This window comes from Sclerotinia sclerotiorum, genomic scaffold (assembly GCF_000146945.2).
Source record: "Sclerotinia sclerotiorum 1980 UF-70 scaffold_9 genomic scaffold, whole genome shotgun sequence".
NCBI classification, from domain to species: domain Eukaryota; kingdom Fungi; phylum Ascomycota; class Leotiomycetes; order Helotiales; family Sclerotiniaceae; genus Sclerotinia; species Sclerotinia sclerotiorum.
In genome coordinates this window covers 1022011-1040700 of record NW_001820827.1, presented here as the reverse complement: position 1 = coordinate 1040700, position 18690 = coordinate 1022011, and the positions used below count along the sequence as shown (strand labels likewise).

Here is an 18690-nt window from a genome sequence, read left to right as displayed (position 1 = left end):
AAAAAATCAAAACTTAAATAAAGAAGTATTATTCTTTTTCTAAGTCATTAATTAAACAATCTTTTATTTATGATCTTTATATCTGCCCAAGACTTCGTTTTCAGGCCGGCAAATTAGAAACATCTATAAGCTTGGAAAAGAACAGGCTCTTGGGGTGGGGGTAATGGCTAACTATACTATTATGACACGAAACCTCTCTGGAAGGATTGTCATCTGCATTTATGGATAGAGCTAGGTCATTGCAATGTTATCTCACTTTCTGTTGAATTGTATTGTACAGAATCATCTCAAATCATGATCCGCAAACTTCAATATGAGCGGGTGTATCATCCACAGCAGTTAAATGCGTTTATATTCTGCACTATAACATAACTACGCTTCCAGTATCATACTGGAAAGGGGTATATCCAGCCATGTGCATCCGTGCACTCATAACGCCATTGAAACTCGATCCGACAACCTATCCTACCATTCCATCTAAACTCAAGCAATATCTGCATTGGCCCTAAAGTTACACTGGCACTTGCACTCAGCAATTGGACACTCCACATGTCTATCAAACCACTTTATCGCATGATCCATATGAGCAGCATGTTTACATTTCATACAGAAAGTCAACTGATTGCCCATTCTCTTAATCATCGGATCGGTCGACAGCTCAGGCCTATCCGACCTCGGAGAACCACAAATTTCTAAGCATATTCCACAGCGAGGTAAGTGCGAACCACAGCGAGGACAGCTAAGGCCTGCATTGATTCCACTGGAGATTAAAGGATTGCGTTCATCAGCAGAAGAAGAGGGACCGGCGGATGAATTAGGGGGAGCGGGAGCAGCGCCTGAAGCATTATGACGATCATTTGAAGAACGGTTATCGCAGTAAAGACAGCGGACGGTGACTTGGCGAATGGGAGGTTTGATAACTGGAATGCCGTCTCGTTGACGAGATTTCTTGGCTGAGCCTTGGTCGAATTGGACTCGTAGGATGAATTGCTGATGGCGATTTAGATAAGCTTGGTAGCTTTGGCGCCAGGCATCGCAGCGAATATCAGAAATGTATCGTGGGTAGCAAAAAGACATGATTAGGATGGCGGTTTGATAATCGAAAAACTTTGCAACATATTTCGCCAAAATATCGACCATGTTGTCTGTGATTCCGGCAAGTACAATGCCTTCGATATCTCCATGTTCGATAGCTTCTTCCATTTCCTTGTCAAGCCACTCTGTGAGTTGAAGATCACTAAGGTATCTTAAAGCGACTCCAGCGCGGTATCTCAATGGTAAAGCTGTCTCATTTGCGATGACCTCCCAGTCTCGTGTTGTGACATAGCCAAAGATAGCTCGGAGATATGGATCTCCAGACATGTGAGCTTGATCTTCAAGCGTCTTGCTCCAATTGGACAGATCAACGTTAGGAGGACTCTTGGTGGTAACGTCGAGTGCTACAGCAACAAATACTAGCTCTTTGTCTCCACGCCTGAGGATATCAACTGCAAGTTCAGGTTCTCCTTCAAAAAGCGCCCGTGCAGCCGCTTTGGTATACTCTCCTCTCCCTTCTAAACGAGTAAGAATTTCTCTAAGCTCTGCTACAGGTTTTGCAAAGCCGCATTGAGCAAGGCATAACTGTCGATGCTGTGGCTTCATGGTTGGTACACCAGTATACTCTTCATAGCCAATACGTTTGTTGATAACAGCAATAAGTCTTTCCCACTGAGTAGGATCAGGAACAACAGTACTTTCGACAAGTCTTGATTCGGCCTTGCCACCTAATTTGTTGTTCCATAAGGTATAGACTCCCAAATAGCTAAGGTCAAGGGTCGAATACAACATTCCATCATCCTTGGCTGCTTTCTCGGCCACTAATTACATTAGCTAATATCAATAACACCAGAAAAGTAACATACTTGAAGTCCAATACCATACATCTCTAAGCCATGGATCTTCTTTGACTAGTGACTTGTTTTTGTTACAATCAAACAAGTACCCATTAAGAGCACGTTCTATGAATAGATTATCGATTAGCATAGCGTCGGCCTTAGAAGCTGGTATGCGAGATCTCAATAAGATCTCGTGCATATCCCTGCTTGAGTAAATCTTAGTTGCCGATGAATCTTGGGAATTAAATTTGTTCAACAGATTTATAGCAGATAATTTCTCGCTTAAAGAACCATGAACGCTCTCAGCGCCGACAACTCCTCCCTTGGCGAATGTCTCTAGAACCGGGTCGTCGACAAACTCGAACTGTCGATCAATAGCTTCCGCAAAAGTCGACTTCGTGAAAGATGCTCTGCTAATCTGGCTTCCAGGAGTTTCTTTCTTGACATCTGACGCTGGAGCTTCGGGACGTTCAAGAGCTTTGTCAAGAGCAGCCGCTAGCGACTCTTGCACATGCAGGGTATTGTATCCATCCGATCCAAATATGGGTGTATTAAACTTCAGTTCTTTTGCATAAAGAGGGCCAAGATTCGCTCTACGCTCGGTGGCATCTGCAAAGTCCATCAAAGTATGATATGGCACTTTGTCGTGATTATGTGGTTGTTGCCATGGCATGAAGTCCATCATTTGATCGGTGCTAGTAGGCGGTGTTTGCATGATTTCTAATGATCCAGAAGCCCTCAATGCAACAACACGTGGCTGTAGATCTGTAGTACCGAGTGTTAACCAATCGAAAGAGACTATCCTATCTTCCTGCTTGCGACCACGATCTGTGTCGAAATATGGATATTCGAGATCAAACGATCTCCTGACTTGAAGTAGCTCTGGACTCCCTTTAACATCATCTTCAGAACCAGGATCGTAATACTCCTTGTTAGTCTTCAGAATCTGAAGCTGGCCGGTATTTGACAGAACACCCAAAGTTCCACGCTGCTCTCGACAATAGCGCAATGATTTTATATATGAGCCTTGTTTGTCGGTGGAAATGACCTTCTTTAGTTGCAAAGCGGCCCCCCAAACATATCCATCGTTATCAAAAGCGTCCAAATACATCGGAGAGGCAGTAGCTCGAGTGCTGACACGTCGATCCCAGACCATGAGTCCAGGTTGATCTAAAGAAGAAGAAGCAAAGTAGTTGGGATCTGAGTAGTCGATGGTGAGGTTGTTGTTGCATTTAGTTTGAAATGTGATTACTCCACCACTCGGGTCTATTCTATTTTAGTATATGTTACAGAAAAGATGCAACTTAACGAACCTCTGAGGTCGTGGATCCGGACAGAAGAGTTCTTGATACCAATAGCAAGGGTTTGCGGTTGGTCCTCAAAGAACTTAATGCTAGTTACCTGTTTGTTGTCAGTAGCGCCGTCAAGGGTGCTTTTTTTACGTCCACTCACGGTGGCCGACTCTAACTTTCTCGGCTCGACCGCATTATTTGGGACTTTCCATCCTGGCTGAGAAGTATCCCAATCAGCTAGGCGTTGATTAATATCCCAAATTTGCAGAGAGCCATCATTGCGAACTCTTTCGAGACCAATTGCTAGCAATCCAGTAGTGTTAAAAGCGACAGCTTGACATGCTCTTGGCTGCTTGATGGAAAGAGACAAAACAGCATTAGAATTGTCGTCAACTCGTAGTAATTGAAGCTCGCCACTAGAAGTACCGACAGCAACTAATCCTTCGACAACTGGCGACCAGTCGAATGTATTCAAAGAGGGGATATCAATGTAACGAGAAAGGGGTTCATACTCGAAGTTTCCTGGCCGTGCAAGGCCCTTGGCCTCATAGACTTGAAGGATTCGATAATTCAGATTGAACGCAACAAACTGCGCACGAGCTGAGTTTGGTGACCATCTAATGATTCCCTCCGTCTTGTCCATGTTTGCTGGAGTTCCAGTCCCGTACTCCTAACTTAATCTAGCCTCTTGAACCTATTGATTTTAGGCTTCTAACCAGCTAGTTGAATCGCTAAGGGAACAAGTCCGTCCCTATTCCGACTTGGAAAGTAGCTGTCAGCTGATCTACCTCCAGTCAAGGGGCAACTTAGCAAAACTCACAGTCTAGATAAGGAGGTCGCAAAGCTTGAACGCTTTGGCCAAAATCTGAAAGGATAAAATCGAAAATAATTTCATTCACAATTCATAATTGAGTCTAGCTCTAGACAGGTTTGAATTCGTAGCCCTGTTGATCTTCAATATCCGTGTTTCCAGGGGAGTGATTTCGGATTCCAGGATTTCTGACTTAAAATTCGTTAATTTTCACCTGAGTAGGCAGCGATAGCTTTCAATGACTTGTTTGTAGGTTCGCGGTTCAAACAAGTTTAGAATAGCAGGTAGCTCTTCGTCTCCAGATCTATAAATCAACTGTTAGTTCGAATAGCTTCCAATATCCATGTGTTCCTTGAAGATTGATTCTGTAATTCCCCCTCAATGAAAACTAAAGGGATGAGATTGAAATGAGAACTGGATTCAGGTCTTCAGTTTTTTCATGCGAGAGAAATAATAAAGCAGAGATGCTTAAGAGAGGAAATCGAAATACTTATTTATCACTTCTAGCAATTCTTTGAAGATGGTCCTGCTTTGTCATCCCGAAGTTATTCCGGATTGGTGGGTGTGGAGGAAAAATAATATTCTGTAAGCTTAACAAATTTGACAAGGCTGAGCAACTACAGCAAATTCAACATTGGAAGAATTTTTGATCCAATTCAACAACATCATGGCACCTAAACGGAAACTTTCAGATTCAGATGCCCCGGAAGTGGTACACCCATCTAGACAAGTTCAAGTCTATGGTGATGAGCCAAAACCTGCAAAGAAGCGCAAGTCGGAACCCGCATTCAACAAGAAACAAGCCCATGCTTCAAGCGTTAATACCATAAAGAAGAAGATAAGAGATACAACAAGGAAGCTTGAAAGGGCACAAGATCTTCCTGCAGATGTGCGCGTAGAGAATGAACGGGCTCTTGCTGCATATCAGCAGGAATTGGCTTCTGCGGAAGCCGAGAAGATTAGACAGAAAATGATCAAGAAATATCACATGGTTCGATTCTTTGGTATGATATTCCCAACATTGGACTTACTTTTCATACTAATTTGGTATTTCAGAGCGTCAAAAGGCTACTAGACAACTAAAGAAGCTTCGAAAACGTCTTCTGGAAACCCAATCTACCGAGGAAGTTGAGCAATTGAAGGAAGAGATGCACATTCTTGAGGTGGATCTCAATTACACTCAATACCACCCTCTAAGCGAAACATATATTAGTTTATATCCCCCGAAAGGATCAAAAGAGGATGCAGAGGACAAAGCGGATAAGGAGAAGCCCCCGATGTGGAAAGAGGTGGAAAAGTGCATGGAGGAAGGAACCCTCGATCGGTTAAGGAATAGAAAACCAGACATCACTATTTCAACTACAAAACCCGTCAAACTTCCGGAGAGAAAGTCTATAAAACATAAGCCAGTACCAAAACCAAAATTGGAAGAGCAAGCTCCATCAATTGATACTACAGGAATGAATCGACGCCAGAGAAGAGCCCAGCGCGGGGTGAAGGATTCAAGGGCTACAAAGATTGCAAAGAATAAGTCTACAGGCTTTTCTAAGAACCAAGCATTTGGCGCCGTCGAGGGAGCAAGAGCAGACGAGGCGCAAGACGGAAACGTTAGTGATGGAGGTTTTTTCGAGGAGTAATTGTAATTATATGGAGTTGGGCTGTACTACGATACCCTTTTATCAAACATGTTTTATGTGAAAGCCTATTATTACTACTACATGGTTTCGCCCTTCGATTGAGTCATGCTTGGTTCCCTGAGATAACATTCCGTGCTTCAATAATCAAGCAGTAGTCTGCATTAGTGAAGTGTCAAAAGCAGCTCTAGTTGCATAGGGTTTCGTGGTGTATTTGATGTAAATTACCCCAAAAAAGAAATCAATCATGTTAGCTGTGGATGGACATAAACATTTAGTCTCACTCATCAGTTGGTATTGAGCGCATTGCCTCCATGATAAAGAACCATGGATATCACTTGCACAAGTCGCAACTGTCTCAGTTCACATTTCCGCCAAAATGTTAATCCGAACATATAATATTGAGAATGGAATACCTCTAAATGAATTATCATCCTCGCCAACACTACTCTTCTAACGCATCCACCACAAAATTCTTATTATGTATGTCTAATCATATTTCTAATCAACAAGTCATAACAAATATATGAATTTGAGAAGCAAAAAAAAAGAAACGAAATTTGGGGTTTCGCATGTATGGGAAGAGCAGTAACGACGGCTAAGTTATTTACGGCTGTAGGGCCATCCAGGCGTTCCCGTGGTGTCTCCCATCTTGAGTTGCCTCTGAATATGTTACTGTTGTTTGTATATACATTTTTGTGTGATAAATCGAGATGAGTTGTTTTTGGCACTATGTATGCAGAGCAGGAGATTCGTTAAGCGAGGAAAGATGGATATTCGCGCTCCATGGCTCATATTTGGCTTGTGGATTATTGTCATGTCTTACTATATATTCTAAGACCCTGCACTAGAAAACGGTCATTCGACATTTGGCCTTATCACCAGTAACAGCTCGGCTGTTTGGAAACATCTTGTTCATCCGTGGGATATTCTTGCCCGGAAGAGTTTTATATCGGGGTGGTTCCTCGTTTCACAATTTACTATTACTGTGAAAATATCGATGGCCGTTTCCTTATTTGCTTTTCATTCTCTTTATCATTGTATCTGTATTCATTTTCACTTATAGTTAATGAGGAATTTAAGGAATTTAAATCAAGATTCGATCGACGGGCAAAGAGGAATCCCGTGTTTTGGGGCGCACCTGATACTGAATTGTCGGATGACACTAAGTTGCGTCCTTTCCAACTTTGGCATTTTGTGAAAGTCGTATATTTTGCTCTTACTAGTTCGAGCAGATTAAACGACAGACTGTTATGTCATCTAGAGAGTGAGTATGCACTGCGTGCTTTGAGGGTTGTAGGTTTTTGTGGTATCGGCACATTACTCGTCTTCTAAGCCTTCTGTCACTTCTCTCCGCCACTGAATTAGGGTTTCACCCGCTATCACAGACATGAGCCCACCACGATGGAACTGGAAGTGGCTATTGGCGCTCAATAATCAATGTCACCTTTTTTTGGGCATGTAGAGTTTATGATACAGAATGGAGGTTATAGAAAGGAATGTTCAGTCACGCTAAGAAGTTCGGCTATATATCTTGGAGCTGGTAATTACCAAATGCTCTAAATAACCAAGGAACAAAGACGAGTAATACACGCAGAAGTACCGTACACAAGTCCAGCTCAATTGCCTTTCTCATCGAACCCTACGATGAATCGAATTTGAGCTTCAAAGTGTGAGAGATTAACATCGATGGTATCTCCCCCAATATTTCATTACTACGCTATGTTCTAGTAGCAGTATGCCATTTTTAATGACAATGACAATGGCAATGGCAATGGACATACGTCCAATCTTGCCATTTTATCTGACGTGCATGCAGTTTTCAAATGATAATCTCTCGAATCGGCTTCAAAACCTCACACATCATTATCTACCAGTGGACAGGTTCAGAAATATGGTCAGCCGCAGATTTGAAGGCTTCAGATGGGGTCGGCAAGTTTCCACTGTAGTGGATAAGTTTGCTAGAGGACTTCATTGCTTCATAATAGATATCTTCTTGCATACTACTTGTATCGTAATAAACGGGGATTTTGCTGAATGCCGGCCTTGGCATTCGCACCGGATATTCCAGTAGATTCTTTTAAGCTCAAGGAATAGTCGTCATATACCTCCGCGTCTTATTCACTTCCATTACTTCAAGAGACAAGATCCCCATCTCACGCTAAGATTAACAAATCCAGTTTAACAAAAGACCGACCAGGCACTCGAATATACCTGACGACCTAGTTCTTGAGGTATACAAGCGTCGAACGAGGCGTATTGGTTGTGTTATGAAAATTCCTGACGGACGAGGAAGTTCACACGACTGTTTGAGTACAGAAAATTGTGGTCTCAAATAATTGCCTTATTATAACGTGGCTTAGTAGACGGGAATGAGATATCCGGCATAGGTTATTTGTCTGAGAAAAGATGTGGTAGCTTGGACTTCATCTAATAGGGATCGATGACAAGCCCGATTACGGATGATAGTGAGAGATCAGTTCCTCTGGTATTGGAGGCTTTTGTCTACAAACTGACAGTCAAAATAGTGGAATATCTCTGTGACTGCAAAGAGCGTATACTTCAACATCTGATGGTTATTTTGCTTGGGCACTGATGCATTTTCTGCCTTTGAATCGGGATATATTTGATGCCTGCCATATCTGTATGTTGCCTAAGGACTTCGGATAGAATTCATCCTTCTTCATGAGCTAGAATCACGTGTGAAGGGTCGTCCCGCAGGGCTAATCCTTGCGCTGTTAGGCCTAATATGGCAAGTACGATGCTGACTGAGGGTCTATATAATCAGGAATCGCAGCTCAATAATAAGACAACCCTCTTCACACCTACAAAATAGAATCATTCATAGTGACCTACACAGGTACAGGTTCTTAGAGAGGCTCCTGGCTTCAAGATACTCGAATTTTACGTTACAGGACTCAATTCGACCTGCCAATATCGAAAAATGAAGATATATTCCTCGATGTACCTTGAACTTCACTCCTCATTCCGATCCTCTCTCGTTATTTCTCAGATCTGCCGTCCACACAGATGCTCAACTACAAATCAGCTCTGTAGCCGATGACTCGCTCCGGTACACATGCTTCAAGTTTTTGTTTAAGGCACATTTCCGATACAATCGATAGATTTCCGAACAAATCGAAGGTTTGGTGAAGCTATAATATATTGGTTTTCAAGAAGATCAACAAGTTTTCCGATGGAATTGAAGACCTGGTGAGGCTATAATATATTAATTCCCGGATGCGGATATAATACACTGGTTTTTTTGTGGCCGATGACTAGCTCCGGTACGTATGTTTTCGTAATATCATGGTTTTCGATAAGTCGATGGGTTTTCCGGCGAATCGAACGCCTGGTGAGGCTATAATACATTGGTTTTATATGATTTGAGGGGTTATTGGCTTCAATGTTTGGGGTTGAGATGGCTGTAAGGTTTACAGGTTAGAAAAGGGTTGGGAATAGCTTCATACTTGCTGGTTTTGGTGCCGATATTACTAGGGGGAGCGGGACCGTGTTAGGCCTGATATGGCAAGTACAATGATGATTATGGGTCTATAATCAGGAATTGTAGCTCCAATAATAAGATAACCCGCTTCACACCGACAATATAGAATCATTCAGTGCTCCACACTTTCCCCACCTTCCTAGCCAAGGCCAGTACTCACATTTCACAATCGCTTCGTCCCACCCAAGAAAAAAATCCATATCCCTACAACGAAATCATCAAACCCCATCAAACATCCAAAATTCCATCCCGTTTCCCCAAAAATGTCTCGCGTCCTAACCGACAAAATTCGCGTCGAGCCCGAATTCACAGAACCCGAAGACTACCTCCAAACCTCCCTCTCCGTGCTCTTTCCCGACGATATCCAAAACCAACACGGCGATAGGGATCAACATATTGTATATACATCCCCAACATTAGGCGAGATAATATTAGAACTATCTGCGCCAGCGGGCGAAAAAGGTCGTCTATTATTCGCGCATTATTTATGGAATGCCGGATTACAATTAGCGGAGCTTTTCGAAGACGGGGATGGGAAGAGAGGTGGTAGGGAACGATGGGAGGTTACTGGGGAGAGTGTTTTAGAAGTGGGAAGCGGGACTGGGTTAGCGGGGATAGTGACTGCGTTGATGGGTGCAAAGGAGGTGGTTCTTAGTGATTATCCTGACGAAAATGTGCTTGCGAATTTACGGAAGAATGTAGCGAAGAATATTGAAGCCAACGGATTCGGCGATGTGACGGTACAAGGTCACGAATGGGGAGTTTTGGACGACCAATTCTCGATAGATAATAAAGAGAGGTTTACTAGGGTGATTGCGTCGGATTGTTTGTGGATGCCATGGCAGCATGAGAATCTTTTGAAGTCAATTAGGTGGTTTTTGAAGGAGGATGGACGGTGAGTGGTGAAGGAGTTGTTTTGTTCTTTTTTTGGTTTCTCTGGCCCCTACCTGGTGGAGATTATTGAGTTAGGCACAGATGAGTGGATGGAACTCCCCCTTTGGCAGAAGTACTGATTCAATGAATATATAGGGCTTGGATTTGTGCAGGTTTTCACACTGGCCGGGAATTAATGCGTGGGTTCTTCGAAGAGGAAAAGCTAGCAGCAGCTGGGTTGGAGATAGAATCCATCTATGAAAGAGATGCCAACGGTGTTGAGCGAGAGTGGGTTACAGACAGAGGAGCAGAAGATCGAGATGCGATCGCCAGAAAGCGGTGGTTGGTAATTGCCATTTTAAAAAGACGATAAATCTGTCTGTCAAAAGCCCCTAAATGGTAATAGAAATTCAAATATATTTTGTCCATAATCACGAAGCAAGAATGGTAACATTTTTTTTCGTGCTTTACATGGACTTATCACATGAGATTTCGATTTTCCGCGCGTGATTGCAGTGATATAAAAGAAAGCCTTTCAGAGCTATGAAAAGAAAGGATTTAGTATAACGTGTTTCATCACCCCGTGCACCATATCACCTCGTGCACCACTTTCACCTCAATTCCTATTTATAATCATATATAATTCAACAATTACTTGATCAATTGATTTAAACTAAGCACTATCTAATAATTTAGGATCTATATTATCATTAGAACATGTTCTTGCATTATGACCTGTTATTCCACATTTACTACAGCATCGATTAGTCGATGCCTCTCTATTAGAATTCCGCCCATTTTGTTGCCTATCGCGTTTAATCTGAACATCCACCTCTTTTTGTGATATAATATCATTAGCCTCTTGAATAGTGAGAGCTCCTCCTAAACGTAATTGAGTCTTTTTAGCGCGTCGACGTTTACTTAATCCCGTATTTGCCAATCGAAGATCGTGATTCTCAAAAGCTAAAATCGTGACAATACTAGCTAGGTATTCTACACCCTTAATTAAAGGATCTGTAGCCTTAAATATAGGTGTAGGAGAGCTAGAATGATGCCGAGCAATAATAGATCGTACTAAAAATACTTGTGAAAGAGCTTCGGTGGCATTGTGAGGTGTTTGTAAAACCCAATCGGGCATATGACTCGGAGGAAGCGAAGGAGGAGTAGGTGTACGGATTCGAATATCCATTCTAGAGAGTACAACATCGGGATTAAAAGGGACTAATCCTGCTTCTCTAAAGCCTGCTTTCATATTCTCCATTGTAATTGCTTGTTTGTATGCAGCATTGAATGCTATAAAGAATTCGACTTTAGAGATATAATTGATATGCATCCGTATATACCCCTCAATTTGCTTGCTATATACACGTTTTAGCACATTAAAACAACTAATATCAAGAGATTAGATGAGATGACTCGAATAAGGTGGTAATCCGATGGCTTTAATCTTATGTTCTATACAATAGTTCTGAAAAGGGCCTGATTCATAGCTTTCATGTCCATCTAAGACTAGCATTCGATATGCACCCTTCGTTCGGAGTTTCGTATGCTTATCAAAATGCTTTAGCTATTCTAAACCCGTCTCATTATTCGTCCATCCATTTATAGTAGTTTTAACCACCCATTCGGGAGGCATATCCGTCTCGTTGTACCAATTGGCTAGGTGCATTTGTCCTTGAACAAGGAGATATGGAGGTATGTTCTCCCCCGTCGCATTACCACATACAATCGCTGTCGACCATTCTCTATTGCCTGGCTGTATTCCTTTACTTTTGCCACATCTATCTGCACTAGTAATAACCATACTAGAGGATATCACTCCCATCATAAAGCCTGTTTCATCAAAATTCCATATATTGCACTCCTGTATTCCATATTTTGCCTTTATATTTTTGAATAGTTGAAACCACTTATTAATAAGCATAGGATCCTCGCAGAGAGCCCTTTGGAAGTCGTAGGCACGATTAAAACGCGTTTTTAGAATATTGTGTCGATTCACGAATCGATATGCCCATTGTTTACCAACACGCTTTCCACCCCTCGATTCAAGAATATGATTCGCTATACTTTCAACACTTATGAATTTAGGACTAAATCCTCGCTCATCCATATCGATTATATGCTGAATAATAACCTCCTCTTTAATTTTAGTAATTTTATGCTGTTTTTGACGATATTCGGAGGCAGGAGTGATCCCTTTCATTCTACGTATGAGTGTCGTATGAGTAATATTGTAAATCTTGGCAGCTTTCCGGAGGCTTAAATTTTTATCTTTAGCCATTGCCTCCATCGCCATAACGATATCGCGTTCATTTAATGTCGATACCATAATTATTTATTGATAAATCGCGTATTGAAGTGATTGATGTGAATTGAGGTGAAAGTGGTGCACGAGGTGATATGGTGCACGGGGTGATGAAACACGTTAGCATTATTAGTATTAGAAATTAATATTAATATTTCTAGCGTTTGAATTTAAACATAATGACGCACACTCCTGAAAGAAAATCACTTCTTCATGTTCCAAGAGGTAAGATATTGTTCGCCCTAACTAATCTTAATTGGAATGGGTGAAAATGATACGATGTACGAAGTAACTACAAATCTGCTATCAACCACAATATAACGAGACTATATACGAGTCCACGCAATACACGGTATAGAAAAAGTACTGATATCGAGTATCATTTACACAAACAGAAATAAAATCACTGGTGATATTCAACTACTTGCGCTCGAGTAAGTTTTCCTTTTATTCGATAGCATGGGATTTAGCCGAGCCTGAGAGCTATCGGACTGACCAAGTTAATAACTCAGCTTTGATACCAGACAAGATGGATGTCCGGCGAATAATAAGGAAGAGGAGTCCACCGACCCAGAAGCAGGCGACGGACTAGAAAGCAGTAGCGGCTCATCGACGCTTCGAAGGTAGCGGCCATAAGAAGAAAATATGACATGTCTCATATACCGGTAGTGGAAGTCTCACATGCAGAAACAGTATTGCGCTCGCACTACGACCTGTTCATTCTGCGAGTAAATGGAGATAACATCCACGAACTCTTCCACATCAACAATGTAGAATTATAATTTTGTATCTTTCTATCATTTACGGATAGAGACGAAAACAATATGTCAAAACATACCATTGACAGATTCGTAGAATATTTCCTCGCCAATCCAAAACAAGAGCTGGAATCGACCGCTTTACAGCGAAATGGTCTTTCCACTCTTAGCACTTTCCCTAGCCGCCTCAATAATTTTCAAAACATCTCTAGCCTCACTTGCCTTCACTGGAACAGCATCTTCGCTGCCACTAGCTACAGCATCGGCGAAGTCTTGGTAGAGAGTGGCATAAGTCTGCGGAGCCACGTTCTTGACTGTGCTGCCCTTGGGTTTGCCATTCTCGAATACTACCAATCTCCCGGATCTATCTTCCGGTTCAACACCGAAGCCAGCATCACCGGGTTTAAGACCGGCCTTCAGTTGGTCTTCTTGAACATCGAGATGGTACTTCTTAAAGCTGCCTTGTGATCCTCGGACCCAGTATCGTAATTGCTCTTCTTCCACACACATAACCTACAGAAGTTAAAGATCAGAATATTTTCGAAAAGAGATTTAGCAAAAAAAAGTTGTTGATGGATGCTTACCCCAGCCTTTGCGGTTACTAATGGTCCATCCGCGCCATAACCCAGCATAATAGTCATACTATCTGGTTCTGCCGAGCCATCAGCTCTTTGATTTGCAAAAATTGCAGTTACTGTCTTTGGTAGGCCAAATAAGCAAAATGCTTGATCGATCAAATGTGTTCCAAGATCATACACAACACCGCCAGCATCCTCCATGGTTAATGTACCCTTCCAGGTCGCAGGTTTCTCGCCCTTATATCTATCAAAATGTGTCTCAAATTCAACTACCCTTCCCAATGAGCCACTACCAATCAAAGCCTTAACAGTCAAAAAATCCGAATCCCATCTTCTGTTCTGATATACGCAAATGAATTTTCCAGTCTCTTTGGATATAGAAATAAGCTCCGAAGCTTCTGCAGATGTAGGCACGAATGGTTTCTCAACCAAAACATGTTTATTCGCTTGTAAGGCGGCTTTTGTGAAGGGGTAATGTGTCTCAGGAGTTGTGGTTATGACAATGATATCAATTGCCGAATCTGCAAACATCGCATCTGCGGAATTGTAGATTTTGGCTTCGGGATGATCTTTGGAGGCATCATCGTTTGGCTTGGGGGTTCGCTGGACAATTGAGTGGAGATTGAAGGATGGAGTAACAAGAATGAGTGGAATGTGAAAGACTTTGGCTGACATGCTATGAGCTTCTGTTAGTCTACATCAGAAGAGATCTTAAGGAAGAGTATATACCCATAGCCAATTACTCCCACGTTGAATTTTTTATCTGTCATATTGAATAGGTGAAATGTTGAAAAATGTATATTTTGTCAAGAAAATAAATTTGCATTCATGGGAAAGTACCACTATATATATTATAACATGTTGCCCCTCCACCCCTCATGTTCATTTTACTCCCGCGATATGGAGGGGAACGGACGTAAGATCTTGCAATTCAACTTGAATAGTGGGTACTCTGGCACTACGAATTAAATGTCACGGTGGCTTATATAATGAATTTTACTAGTCAAGGAACAGAGGAATCTCGGATCCTCCTTGGTTTGGCAAGGGCCTTGGCATTCCGCCGCCATTTCTGATGCTCCCGCATCATCGAAATGTCGGACTTGCTTTATAGGGTAACGGCCTTGGCGTCTCGCGATCATTTTCGGCCTAAAATTTATACCGAAGTAATCCCGGTCGGACAAATTCTTCTCTCCTTTAAATATTGTAAGAGTAGCCGAATAAGCCTCCATACATTACGTATATGGCCAAATCAAATACATATACTTTGGTATATACTCCTAGGCGTGGTCAACGTCTCGTATTAGTCGACACCGTATTGTTAGCCAGGCGACAAAAATATTGAAGAGAACTCTCATAAAGCTAGAGGTCACTCACTCATGATATAATTTATATTACTTCCATAGCTAGTAGTGAGAGGGCGCCCGGTTGAACCATAGATTTATCAATAACAAGAATAGAACAATTCCCTTTCCACCTCATTATACTGGCTATTTCCCTTTGCCCATTCGTTAAGTCTAGTACCCCTTTTTTGGACCACCCTGTAACGATACTGTACTGAAGGCAGCGGCTGCCTAAGGTTTCGTCTGGTTGGTAGTTGTGGGTTAAGGCTTTATCATTGGTATTCATTTGGAAGTGAATTCGTTACTAGATCAAGTAGAATGTGGGTAAACTAATTGATAACTAAATTGAGCACAAAGCTCCTATACTATGAAACTATTTTGATTATATACTATATGTTTCCTGAATGTTAGCTATGCTAGCATTCATACCGGTGCTAGCTCATGTTAGCTGGTGTTACGACTGTATTCAGTTATGACTAAAACCCGCATCACATGACTAAACAAGGGGTCACGTGGTCCCACTCGTCCCACTGATTTAAATCGAGGGGAATGGTGGGACATATGGCACGAAGGTCTATATAATCAAGATGGATTTCCTTTGTATAGAGCTTCGTGCTCAAGATCAATCATTTAGCATACTCTACTATTAGTTACGAATTGCATTATTGTCATTACTTTAAGTCCCTGCTTGACGCCTAGTTATAAACCACCTCGAGAGCCTAGAGCACTTCCACGTGATCTAGACGGCAAACCTCGTAACATTTCAATCATTAATATCTCAATCAATAAAATTGGGAAAAATATAAAATTTTCAGATTCTACTAATAATTATATAATAGAATTATTGTTGAAATTTCATTAAATTTTATCAATTAATTATAAAGTTATTAATAGATGAGAATCACGATTTTTGGTGTAAAAAGGTGGTCCAAAAGAGGGGTGGTGTCACGATTCACCATTAGGATTAGTGTCTTGGGATGAAAAGTAATCACGTTATAAGGAGCCCTCAAAGCTCCTAGGGGCTCCCTTTATCGATCATTATATAGTCAGAGTAGTTTCATAGTTTAGGAGCTTCGTGCTCAACTTAGTTATCAATTAGTTTACCTACATTCTACTTGATCTAGTAACGAATTCACTTTCAAGTGAATACCAGTGATAAAGCCTTAACCCACAACTGCCAACCAGACGAAACCTTAGGCAGCCGCTGCCTCCAGTACAGTATCGTTACAGGTGGTCCAAAAGTAGGGTACTAGACTTGCTAGAGTATATCATATTGGATGATTAGGAAAAGAAAAGAAAAGCCACAGCACGTCATCGCGAATTATCACCATTTCCACTCTTTTATCAACACTCACTCATCCTTAATAATCGCCTGCTTTAGAAATCTAGCAACCTCTCCTCGTGCAGATGACACTTCATTCATGAACAAGATCTCGACTCGGGATTCCAAGTCTGGAGTAATTTCTTCGGCCTTTTCATTCAAGGCTTGCTCAACCGGAAAACGTCGCCTCTCCTTCCGATTTCGAAAAAGTTGTGCAAGGTTTTGTGCTAAATCAGTTTTGGATTGTGATCGCTCGAAGTCAATCAACATAAATCCGTCCATTTCTGCATTCCACAACATGTTTGGTATTCGTGCGTCTCCATGAAATATCCCAGCATGATGGACTTCTTCAACTGATTGAGTCACCAGGATATCTAACCTCTTCTGATTCATATGTTTCAGGATCATATCCCTATCCAATTTTTCTCCAGCCCACGAGAGAATAATCATGTGGACTATTTGCACTCCGATGTCATAATAGTACGGATGAGCAAGGTTTATGCTTCCTAAGCAAACTGGTACTCGAATGCCTTGAATTGCTAATAACCGCTGATATACCTGGTGCTCGTGCTCAAGGTCTTTTATGAAGGCTGCCACCGTTCCCTTTGCTACCACAGTATAACCATGTGAAGTCAGTGTGATTTTGAACAAAGCACCACGAGCGCCCTCTACCCCCAATGGATAGCAATCATTATCTCGATTGCGTTTAAGTTGTCGATGTAGAAGGGTGAGAAAAGTTTGCCGGTCAAGTTGATGTTGATTGCTCTTTAAGTCCTTCACACGATGGTCCGATACATTAGGACAGAGCATATCCAAATTCCTTCCTTCTACAAGACGTTTTAAGCATAATTGGGTACAGAAGGGTCAGTTTCGAGCATCGTTCTGGGAAACGTTTGCATTTTTAAAACGATTTCCTCGATCTTGAGGTGGATGTTCATTGTTGGTGGGTTGAGTTCTGCGACAAGAAGGTGTAACCGGAGGCTCGAGGACAGTGGCATAAGATGGACCTGTATTGGTCTCATTGCAAGAAGTCGAAGGTTCTCTGCGTGTGCTCCGACTACGCTTTTTATTGCCTGGTACCATTTTGAACTGGTCAACCGGAAAATATGCTTTCGTACGGTAACTCGAGGGTGGCGGATTTTTCCGTACGTTCTCAGGTATCGTGCGAAGAACAGCTTCATAGTTCACATCCCAGGTATTGAGGATACTCATAGCATTCTCACACCATATTTGACTCGTTGGCTCCGACTCCATTGCCAACAAACTGAATGCCAAGACCTGGTTAATTGCAGTACGATCGACGAACTCTTGATTTGCGTGCATTTCTACCGCCACATCAATTTTAGGCTCGATCAAATGGTAGTACACGGTCCCCGGGTCGTCGAGTTGAATATGAAGGAAAATGAAAGCTTTGCTTGTTGTAATGTAACCATATTGTACTCTACTTTGAATCATATATGAGAATTTTTGCGCTATTACAGACGCCACTAATCTATCAGCATGATATTTAAAGTGCTCTAGGTTATCGATCTCCTGGTCATTCTCGTCCTTGATTTTGGCTGTGGGGACGGAAGGATTACTCATAACAGATTTGATATCCATCTCCCGGAGACTAAAATGAAGACTGGAAAGACTGAGCTTATGAGGGGCTTTGTATTCCACTACAAACGCGAGTTTTCGAAGTGTGCCATCATCATTTTCACGTGTATATACACATGTTTGGTCACGTCGTAGACCACTAGTAGGAGGTATCGAATGATGAGGTGTTGAGGACTGTGAACTCTGGATTCTCTGAGAAACTTCTTCGCCTCTGTCACTCAATCCATTAGGATTACTATCGAAAAGAACCCCAGAACGAACATTAAATTCGTTTTGTATGGAATCAATGGATTGCAAATGCTGGATGATAGCCGTAACAGGGTATTCTATGGTCTCTGTGTGAAGGAGAACAATACCTGCTTCACTTGAAAATTTTTGGGATGTCATTTTTTGTCCTAGTACCTCTATGAAATGAGAGCTTTCAAAGATCCTCTCATCAGAGTCTTTGTATGCCAACTTCAAGCGCTGCTGAGTGTTTTGTTGAATAAGGAGGAAATCATCCCATGGACGGAGGTGGTTTGGAAAGAGTTTGCCTTTTAGATTAACCCACTGGGTAGCAAATGCTTTGTCCGTCTGAACAGATATTGGTTGGAAGAAGTGTGTATGGCACAGTTCAAGATACTCGGCAAGAGTAGTTCTGCGTTGGGACCGATCTTTCTCATCAGCCCGGTTTTTTTCTTGTTCAGCTCGAGCATTAGCCAAGCGAAGTTGTTCTTGAAGTTCTTCCACGGTAGGCATTTTGATTTTAGGGGAAAACACAGAAAGCAAGATGCACTTATATGTATGGTGATATCCTTTGA

The 18690-nt window shown here is 41.9% G+C and overlaps 8 protein-coding genes across 8 annotated transcripts; 3 read left to right on the top strand and 5 right to left on the bottom strand.

Moving 5' to 3' along the window:
- Positions 1-483: 483 nt before the first annotated feature.
- On the bottom strand, positions 484-3809 carry SS1G_07330 (hypothetical protein; the record flags this gene model as incomplete). Its single annotated transcript, XM_001591834.1, has 4 exons — positions 484-1856; positions 1902-3140; positions 3188-3275; positions 3327-3809. 4 exons carry the CDS (start codon positions 3807-3809, stop codon positions 484-486), a joined length of 3183 nt encoding a protein of 1060 aa, XP_001591884.1.
- An 835-nt stretch (positions 3810-4644) lies between these two features.
- On the top strand, positions 4645-5614 carry SS1G_07329 (hypothetical protein; the record flags this gene model as incomplete). The annotated part of the gene is made up of 2 exons (XM_001591833.1): positions 4645-4981; positions 5034-5614. 2 exons carry the CDS (start codon positions 4645-4647, stop codon positions 5612-5614), a joined length of 918 nt encoding a protein of 305 aa, XP_001591883.1.
- A 3765-nt stretch (positions 5615-9379) lies between these two features.
- SS1G_07328 (hypothetical protein) lies at positions 9380-10362 on the top strand (the record flags this gene model as incomplete). Its single annotated transcript, XM_001591832.1, has 2 exons — positions 9380-10011; positions 10146-10362. 2 exons carry the CDS (start codon positions 9380-9382, stop codon positions 10360-10362), a joined length of 849 nt encoding a protein of 282 aa, XP_001591882.1.
- Positions 10363-11556: 1194 nt separating this feature from the next.
- SS1G_07327 (hypothetical protein) lies at positions 11557-12285 on the bottom strand (the record flags this gene model as incomplete). The annotated part of the gene is made up of 1 exon (XM_001591831.1): positions 11557-12285. The coding sequence occupies one exon, from the start codon at positions 12283-12285 to the stop codon at positions 11557-11559; it is 729 nt and encodes a 242-aa protein (XP_001591881.1).
- A 270-nt stretch (positions 12286-12555) lies between these two features.
- SS1G_07326 (predicted protein) lies at positions 12556-12921 on the top strand (the record flags this gene model as incomplete). Its single annotated transcript, XM_001591830.1, has 3 exons — positions 12556-12575; positions 12690-12728; positions 12807-12921. The coding sequence occupies 3 exons, from the start codon at positions 12556-12558 to the stop codon at positions 12919-12921; spliced, it is 174 nt and encodes a 57-aa protein (XP_001591880.1).
- A 272-nt stretch (positions 12922-13193) lies between these two features.
- On the bottom strand, positions 13194-14305 carry SS1G_07325 (hypothetical protein; the record flags this gene model as incomplete). Its single annotated transcript, XM_001591829.1, has 2 exons — positions 13194-13565; positions 13637-14305. 2 exons carry the CDS (start codon positions 14303-14305, stop codon positions 13194-13196), a joined length of 1041 nt encoding a protein of 346 aa, XP_001591879.1.
- A 2016-nt stretch (positions 14306-16321) lies between these two features.
- SS1G_07324 (hypothetical protein) lies at positions 16322-16591 on the bottom strand (the record flags this gene model as incomplete). The annotated part of the gene is made up of 1 exon (XM_001591828.1): positions 16322-16591. One exon carries the CDS (start codon positions 16589-16591, stop codon positions 16322-16324), a length of 270 nt encoding a protein of 89 aa, XP_001591878.1.
- A 564-nt stretch (positions 16592-17155) lies between these two features.
- SS1G_07323 (hypothetical protein) lies at positions 17156-18628 on the bottom strand (the record flags this gene model as incomplete). Its single annotated transcript, XM_001591827.1, has 1 exon — positions 17156-18628. One exon carries the CDS (start codon positions 18626-18628, stop codon positions 17156-17158), a length of 1473 nt encoding a protein of 490 aa, XP_001591877.1.
- Between the last annotated feature and the right edge of the window lie 62 nt (positions 18629-18690).